Genomic DNA, 9,503 nt, shown 5'->3' with positions numbered 1-9,503 from the left:
AGGGGGGGAGTCCTGGATTGTAAGCTCCTCAGACAAAGGCTCTGTGTCTTTGCCAGCTCTTTATGGTCTATGAGAGGGATACAATGTCAGCGTAATAATTACATTGTAACCGTTTCATATATAACAACATGTTGCTGATGGGATCTGAGGAGCAAACCTAAAGGATCAGAGCCATGAAGTTCTTGTTGCCCTTGCCAACCGGGTTCTCAGTGTTCTATCTCCTGTACAGTACATTAGAATAAAGGAGGAATGTGATTGGTTGTTATGTTCATCGCTAATTGTTACAATTTACACATCAGTTGGGGGGATCTTGCTGAATTTTGTGCACAATTTGTAGATCAGCTTTTTGTGTCATGTCTTTCCGTGTTGAGGAAGGGGGGGCTTCTGATGTGAAAAGGGGGACCCTGATAAAGGGGGGGGGGCTTCTGATGTGGGAGGGGCTTCTGATGTGAAAGGGGGGGCTTCTGATGTGAAAAGGGGGACCCTGATAAAGGGGGGGGGTTCTGATATGAAAGGGGAACCCTGATGAAAGGGAGAGGGGCTTCAGATGTGAAAGGGGGCAGCTCTGATAAAAGGTGGGGGCTTCTGATGTGAAAGGGGCGGAATTCTAATGTGAAGGGGGGAGCCCTGTTAAAAAGGGGAGTTTTCTGGTGTGAAAGGGGAACCCTGATAAAGGGAGGGGGCTTCTGATGGAAAAGAGGGGCTCTTCTAAAGTGAGGAGGGAACTCTGATGTGAAGAGGGACTCCTAGTGTGACAGGGGAAACTCCTGTTATGAAGGAGAACCCCATGCTTTGTTGTGTAGGATCCTCCTTAAATCCATACTTGATCTCCTATCTAAGGGTCTATTATGGAATTTGGGGGGCCACACGTGCTCTGGTGCCGGGCTTGGGAGACGCATGTGCTCTGGTGCCATGCCCAGGGGGAACCATGAGCAGTACGGGCAGCAGAAGCACAGAAGCGATGATACATTGAGGATTAATAATACTTTAGTGTTATTCAGCCTGCTCGGAATTAGCGCCATTACTAGCACTTAGCTTTTGATTGGCCGGATATTTTTGCAGCCCTCATAACGGCTCGCCGCGTTGTATCGGGGTGACAGGTCCACTTTAGGTCACAGACAGCTGTAAGCTGGGGGCAGGTTGGGGCATGTCCTGTATTCAGACTGTCATGTGACCTGATGGTGATCCCTGCTCTGAATTCTCCATCCTGCGGATTCCTTGGAGGAGACAACACAGGAAATTAGCTCAGCAGTTTATTGATGAGTGATAGTTCCTCATTGTACAGAGACGCACATTCCCTGCACATTCTCCGTCACGTAGATCGCCTGTTAACCTTTTCATTGCCCAATAGTGAAAGCCCATCAGTAACTGTCTTTGTTATGTGTTGATGGTGGAACTTCTTTAGAATGTATTTATAGAGCGCCATCAACGTGCATACTTTTCATTCACATCAGCCCCGTCCTCAGAGCTTACAATCTCTAGATCCCCATTCACACCTTAGGCCCCGTTGACACCTTCACGTTGCGGCAATGCGCACATTGACGCAAAACACATTACAAATGTGCAATGCTCTTGCAGGGCTGTCTCTTGTTAATGGCACCCCAATGCCGCTGGGAAGCCGTACATTTTTTTTCGCGTGGTTAAAGAACACGGTACGCTTGCAGGAGAATTTGCTGCATGAGCTACTTTGCCACGCGTAGGCGGACTATTGATATGAACTAGGTGACGCTTGGCAACAGCAGCAAAAATGCATGTAACCGTGACGCGTGTTCACAGATCACCAGGGTACGAACCAGGACTTAGCGTTTCATTGCGTGTTTCCCAAAGCTTGACAACACTCCACATGGAACCCCATTATTTCCAACGGTTCACAACTGAGTGTTGTCACTTGTCGCACAAACAAGTACATGAGCCCCATAGACTTAGCGGCAGTGAAACTACAAATCCCATGAGGCATTGCAAGACTGACAGCCACAGGGTTGCCTGCCAGAGGGCATGCTGGGATTTGTATTTGCAAAACAGCTGGCGGGCCAAAGTTTGGCCGGCCATCACAATCATCATTGCGCATCAGTTGTATCCCATGGCAACCACAGCCTGGGCAACTGCAGTAATTACACCAGGGGTGTGCAACTCCAGCCCTCCAGCTACAAGTCTCATAATCCCTCTGCTGCTGGGAGTCATGCCTGTGGCTGTCAGTCTTGCAATGCCTCATGGGACTTGTGGTTCCACAACAGCTGGATGGCCAGAGTTGCCCACCCCTGGTATAACTACTGCAGTTGCCCAGGCTGTTGTTGCCATGGGATAAGACTGATGCAACTGCAGTAGTTACTCCAGGGATGGGCAACTCTGGCCATCCAGCTGTTGTGGAACCACAAGTCCCATGAGGCATTGCCACAGGCATGACTTGCAGAGCCAGAGGGATTATGGGACTTGTAGTTCCACAACAGCTGGAGTTGCCCACCCCTGGTGTAACTACTGCAGTTGCCCAGGCTGTGGTTGCCATTTGGATGCACAATGATGATGATTGTGTCTGGCGTGCGCCTATTATACGGGGACGAGCGGCACCGTGTTCAACGGCCGGTCAATTATGGTTTGTGATAAGCCGCGGCAGACGCGGGATCCATTTTAGTCCCTGATGACAGCTCTGTAGCATTGTAGCATTTCTAATCACCATGTTGGTTCAGGTTATCTGAGGACATGGAGACCGGCACACTAGAGGAGGGATTTTTTTTTTCCCTTTTCCTCTCTGGAAATAGTTCGCGCGGCGTCTAACTTTTAATTTTTTACAAAAAGCCCAGAAGGGCGCACCAGGACTGAATGGGGGGATGGAGTCCGATGGGTCTGGGAACAATGCAGGGCCTGATAGGAGTTGTTTTGCACGGCTCTCCCCTCCCCCACGCACTCAGACGTTGATGTGGCAGATGTTAAGAAGTGGCTCCTGGAGGGGCCCTAACACGGTGATGTAGTGATTAAAGCCGGACATACACGATCGATTTCGACCACAGTGACAAAAGTCAGAGGAGCGGGATGGAAATTTTTTCTCCAACAAATGAGATGCTAACAGTCAATTTGGTTCTCGTTCCGGGAAAGTCCATTTATTTACAAAGTCGAATGTTAAAATCAAATGAAAATGCCATCACAGACTTGTACAATATCGAACGTTCTGACAAGATTTGCGGTATGAACGTGCAGAGGAAATGTACGGGCAGCTTAATGCCTTTACGTTTGCCTATTTCAGGGACTTCGCAGTTGGTGGATGTTTGCTTTATAGTAACTTTGGCCCTCCAGCTGTGGTGACACTACAAATCCTGTCATGCATCTGTCTCTGGGAGTCATGCCTGTGGCTGGCAGAGTCTTGCAATGCCTCATGGGACTTGTAGTTTCACCAGGTTGCCTGCCTCTGCTTTATAGCATCCACGTGGGGGTGATGTTATGTCAGTGAGGTTTGGAAATAATAACGGATACATTTCTAGTGTATTTCCACACATCCGTTATATTTATCTGTTCCTGGTCACATTTGTGTTGTTGTGTTTGTGTGCATTTCTCTCCCCCCCCATGTGTCGCCCATTGCTTTCAATGGGTGCCGCACATGGTACAAACACAGGAAAGTAGCTCATGTAGCAGATTCTGCTGCAGACGCTGCATGTTTTTCACCAGATGTTTGTGCGCGTTTAATGCACAGGTAAGAATGCATTTTCACGGCCCCGTTTGGGGTGCCATTAGCAAGTAATGGCACCGCAGGCGTGTTGCACGCTTTTGATGCGTTCCGTGAGTGTGCGTTCACAGAATGGGTAGGAATAAATCTTTAACTCTTCCAAATGGGAACACGGACAGCAGGAAGTAAAGGGAAATCTTCAGAATGCGGACACAGTAGGAAGTGGTGGGAAATCCTCAGAACAGTGACACGGACAGCAGAAAGAGAAGGGCAATCTTCAGTATAGGGGCACGGACAGGAGGAAGTAAAGGGCAATCTTCAGTATAGGGGCACGGACAGGAGGAAGTAAAGGGCAATCTTCAGATTGGGGGCACGGACAGCAGGAAGTAAAGGGAAATCTTCAGAATGGGGGCACGGACAGCAGGAAGTAAAGGGAGATCTGCAGAATGGGGACACGGACAGCAGGAAGTAAAGGGAATTCTTCACAATGGAGGCATGGACAGCAGGAGGTAAAGGGAATTCTTCAGAATGGGGGCAAGGACAGCAGGAAGTAAAGGGAAATCTTCAGAATGGGGGCACGGACAGCAGGAAGTAAAGGGAAATCTTCAGAATGGGGGCACGGACAGCAGGAAGTAAAGGGAAATCTTCAGAATGGAGGAATGGACAGCAGGAAGTAAAGGGAAATCTTCAGAATGGAGGCATGGACAGCAGGAAGTAAAGGGAAATCTTCAGAATGGGGGCACGGACAGCAGAAAGAGAAGGGCAATCTTCAGTATAGGGGCACGGACAGGAGGAAGTAAAGGGCAATCTTCAGATTGGGGGCACGGACAGCAGGAAGTAAAGGGAAATCTTCAGAATGGGGGCACGGACAGCAGGAAGTAAAGGGAATTCTTCAGAATGGAGGAATGGACAGCAGGAAGTAAAGGGAATTCTTCAGAATGGGGACACGGACAGCAGGAAGTAAAGGAAAATCTTCAGAATGGGGGCACGGACAGCAGGAAGTAAAGGGAAATCTTCAGAATGGGGGCACGGACAGCAGGAAGTAAAGGGAAATCTTCAGAATGGGGACACGGACAGCAGGAAGTAAAGTGAATTCTTCAGAATAGAGGCAAGGACAGCAGGAAGTAAAGGGAAATCTTCAGAATGGAGGAATGGACAGCAGGAAGTAAAGGGAATTCTTCAAAATGGGGACACGGACAGCAGGAAGTAAAGGGAAATCTCCATAAAAGAGACTCCGCTAACAGAATGGGGGGGCTCTCCACAAATGGGATACAGACAGCTGGAAAGGGCACAGACAAAAGTGAAAGCCTGATGGGTTCTAACCCTTCCCCACTCCGTCCAGCTAGGGGAAGGGAGGCTCTGTAACAGAACTACTGACAAATGTCAAACTGACAGCTGAGCCCTGCAGGGAGGATCTGGTACAAAGCGGTACATGTCCCCGGGGGAATGGTTGCTGTGCTTACAGACTAGCACTGTACCGGGTAAATCCTTCCAGATGACGGGTCAGTGCTGTCTGTGCTCGTTGCCTCTGGGTTTGTCTAGTGATGATTGCAGCTGTCTGTGGGATGTTTCTATAGACTGAGAATGACAGATATCTGCGGTGTCACCAGGGCGACAATACAAGTGTTGCGTCTGTGTGATCCAACTGATACCTTCCGATACCTTCAAGAGGCTGTAAGCTTCAAGCCGACCTCCGTCCTTCCCTTCAGTCTTGCACGGTTGTTCCGTCTCCTCTCCTGGACAGAAATGGCTTCCTCTGATCTCGCTGCACGCTGTGAGCTTCTCGCAAGGCGCATTAGAAGCTGCAGAAAGTCAGATTGAGCCCGGATTATTCCCTGGCTGGAGGACAGGCTAATGTTATTTGGGGAAGAGTGTAGGCTCAGATTCACCAGCTGCTTTGCTATGGGTGCTAACTTGGAGCTGGGAGTAGTGGGTCCGCCATATCTTGAATTCATAGGGTGGATTTCATAGAATATGGTGTCTTTATTGATCATGTTACCCTTTTACATTGTCTCCATAGGTTGACTTCATGGACATCTGCGAGTCGATCCTGGAAAGGAAGAGACATGACAGCGAGCGTTCCTCCTGCAGCACATTGGAACAGAATGACTTTGAGGCCGTGGAAGCTCTAGTGTGTATGAGTTCCTGGGGTCAGCGGTGTCACAAAGGAGACGTGCTGAAGATGAGGCCACTGACTCCGGCTTCAGATTCCTCCGATTGCCTAATGCAGTATGAGTCCTCGCCACTCTTATCTAAAGATTTCCACTCTCTATCCACCCTGGTAAGAAAGAACGTGTAATTACCACCAGTGATCAAGAATGTAGTAATGAAACACAGCTAGGCCTATAGGACACTCAACGCCATAGTCTTCATGTGTTTATGTCTTCACCTATAGAGGTGTCAACCTAGACCTGCTTAGCCAGGGATTGGTCTATGTATGGGACATCCCAGACGTTCATGGCCAGTTACCCTGTTGGATTTCAAATGGACACGATGGCTGTATCTATGTCTATGAATTCCCAGGCTACATCTATATGTTTTTGTAGGTTTATGGCAATGTAAAAACTGTTAGGGCCACGCCTACTGTGAAAGGCTCTAACTGCAGGTGATTTGGTCATCCATGGTGATGGCCAAATATGGCAAATATGGGGCTACTGGCACAGGTGATGAACACCCGTACAAGCAAGCAAATGTAGACCGTTTTATGGTGTGCCTACACGGCGGTCCTATTCAATGCTGTCTATATTTTGCTGGATGGTACGGGTGTTCATCACCAGTGCCAGTAGCCGCATAGTTGCTAGTTTTGGCCATCACCCAAATCATCCAGCAAATGTAGACCGCTTTACGGCGGTCATATCCAATGCTGTCTTCATTTGCTGGATGACACGGGTGTTCCTCACCTGTGCCAGTGACCTCATTGTTGCCAGACCTGGCCATCACCCATATCGTGTAGCTCTACAGCCGTCATATGCAATGCTGTCTACTTTAGCTGGATGATACAGGTGTTCATCATCTGTGCCAGTAGCCATATAGTTGCCAGATTTGGGCCTCACCATGGATTCCCAAATCTCCTGCAATTTGAGCCTTTCACGGCACACGTGGCCCTAAAAGTTTTTACATTGCCATAAACCTGCAAACAAATATAGGTGTAGCCTAGCAGTTCATAGAAGACCCCATCAGATGACCCAGGATACCCTTCATTATTGAGCAACTTGTCCTGAGTGCTATCAGAGTCTGTGGAGCGTACAGGTCAGTAGGAGCATGGGGTGACCATGTTGTTACCAATGGCTGTAGGTAGGGATGCACCAATACCGTTTTTTCGCTAGTACCGATATTTTGCTTTTGGTACTCGCCGATACCGATATCTGTGCTTCCGCGGGCATGGAACTGGACGGAGAGTAATGACATGACTGCCTTGATTTCCCGGGAAGCCGGCTCCATGTTGTTTGACTGGCCCGATTGTGATTGGCTGGGAAGCCGGTTTCCCAGGCAATCAGCTTTGAGCCGGCTTCCAGCCAATTAGGAAGCTGGGCGGCAAAGATGGACGGAACTTCTGGTGATTACTCTGACTGGAAGTTCTGGTATCGGAGAAGGTATTGGAGCATTTGGGCGAGTACAAGTACTCGCACAAATACTCGGTGTCAGCACCCACTCTCAGATGGAAGTGGACAGTGATCACCACACAGAATAGTTTTGATTTTAAATGATATCTGAATAGGATGAAACCCAGAAGCCAGGTCGTCGGTGTCAATGGAGTGTGCGCCTAAAATAAATAAATCCTGGAGGCTCTATTATATTGCAGCTTACTAGTCCTTAAATGTGATGTCCTCAGCCTAAGTGTATTCTCTCCGTGCAGAAAATACCCTTTGATCCCAATAGAAATCCACTAACCTGCTGACTGAACTGACATCTCCAACAATATTATCAGCTTTCTCTGTGAACTGCAAAGCAATGTCTCCCTATGTAATAGAGATGGGGGGGTGTTGTAGTGGAGATTAGGATAGCAGCCCAGGGTGACAACTTTGCTACAAAGATATAGTGCAGTGAGTGAGGGTTGTCACCCTAGGACAGGAAGTGTGTTACTGGCAGAATAAAAAAAAAGAAAGAAATAGCCTGAAAAAAACAAACAAATGCAGCCACCACATGTAAGGATTAGTATGTTGAAAAATATTTTTGGGGTTTAGTTAAGCATTAAATAGTGAATCCAGCCTCAGGCTTAGGTTACAGAGTAAAATATTACAGGCACTGCAATGTGCTTTCTCTCTCTCTGTCTGTCTGTCTGTCTGTCTGTCTCTGTCTGTCTGTCTGTTCGCTGCTGCTACATAATCAGACTGATTATTTGTTTGATTCCTGTTGTTCTTTTGCCAACGAGCAGAAGCCAGTTTGCTGAGATGATGTAACTGGCTGGCTGTACAGCCCGTGCTTGCTGCCTTCTGTTTCTGTAATTCCTCCTAATATGCTGCAATCCGCTCTTACATTGGTAGGTAATTAATCAGGGATGAAGCACAGGACAGAGATGTGGGACTTCAGCATGCTTGTCATTAGAGCTGGAACATGATTGTTTCTTTAGCTGCTTTCCCTTCTCTATGGCTACCTCCCTTATGGAAGAAGGCCCGAGAGTCCTGGGTGTCAGCTGGGATGGGAGCTAGGAGTATGTGAGCTCTGTGTTCTTTAGATCAGCATAACAGCCTGTTCAGGAGCAATGGACTTAAAGAGGAACTTTACCCATATTATTGACATGACAACAAAGACACCTTTAGAAATGTTTAGTGATGACAATCTACACACAGATACTTCTGGATAATTGCCGGCTTTGTATTCTTCCCATACCTTATTTTTCTTTTCCTCCCCAATCTTCTCACAGTGGCCATTTTTTACTAAGGGCAGATGAATCCATCTCCCTTTACTTCCTGGAACTCTGGCACATGTGACCATGCACATTATCTCAGGGGAGGAAAATGCCTTTCCCTGAGATCTCATGAGATTTCCCAGCAATGCTCTGCTGATGTAATCTTCCCAGGATGCAATGCTTGGGCACGGGTTACATTGCTATGCCCAAGAGAACCAGGAAGTGGAAAACAATAATTGTAAGCAAAAGAAAAATGATTTACCTAATGAATGTGAGATGATTTTATATCGGGATGGAGAGCTGCATGCTGAGGTGATGTTAGTGCCTGGGGCTAAAGGAGGCGTAATTCCACTTTTGCAGTCCGGTTTGAGAAAACCCCTCTGTATGTTTCCTGATCACACACTATAATAATAAAACAATATTTCTTATCTTTTACATGTGTTTGAGAGAGAAGCTTGCAAAGGTCAACTACACAATTCCCAACTGATGGGAAACTCTGCCTGTCCCCATAGAAAGACTAGGGACAGACTGAGCTTTCTCTCATTAACTTACAAAGCTTCTAGATCTTTAAAAGAGAACTATCAGGTGAGCAATTTCCACTCATCCTAATAGATAGAGCCGACCTGTGACAAAGAAGTTGTCACAGGTCGGCTCTAACGTTCGGGAAGAGGGGGTGGGCACAGCTGGCTCTGCTTCTAGATAGGCAGAGCCCGCTGTCAATCAGCCAGCTGGGTGGATCTCAACAGCATTGTCTGACTCCGTCCTGGCTGCGGCGCTCTCAGTGTATTGCGATATACTGAGCTTTGGGTCACAGGAGGACGTTAGTATATGTCCTCTTGTGACCCTTAAGAGAACTACGGGATAAAAAGGTTTCTCCGTAGTTCTCTTTTACTTCTCTGTCTGTCCTTTGTTAGGACAGACAGAGCTCATATCTAGTTTAGTACCGATAATAAGATCTGCCAGCACAGTACAGACAGGGTTTATTATGTTAACATTTAT

General features: G+C 47.6%; 1 protein-coding gene across 1 annotated transcript in view; it reads left to right on the top strand.

Annotated features, from left to right (window-relative positions):
• Window positions 1-9,503, top strand: part of KLF11 (Kruppel like factor 11) — a 16,364-nt gene that overhangs the window by 890 nt on the left and 5,971 nt on the right. The window contains exon 2 of the mRNA XM_018559991.1: window positions 5,676-5,936. Coding sequence (XP_018415493.1) covers window positions 5,676-5,936 — 261 coding nt within the window. The remainder of the gene's footprint in view (window positions 1-5,675; window positions 5,937-9,503) is intronic.

Source organism: Nanorana parkeri, unplaced genomic scaffold, assembly GCF_000935625.1.
Source record: "Nanorana parkeri isolate BGI_ZX_2015 unplaced genomic scaffold, ASM93562v1 scaffold425, whole genome shotgun sequence".
Classification (NCBI taxonomy): domain Eukaryota; kingdom Metazoa; phylum Chordata; class Amphibia; order Anura; family Dicroglossidae; genus Nanorana; species Nanorana parkeri.
The sequence above is the reverse complement of the archived record's forward strand: the minus strand, read 5'-3'. Positions and strand labels throughout refer to the sequence as shown.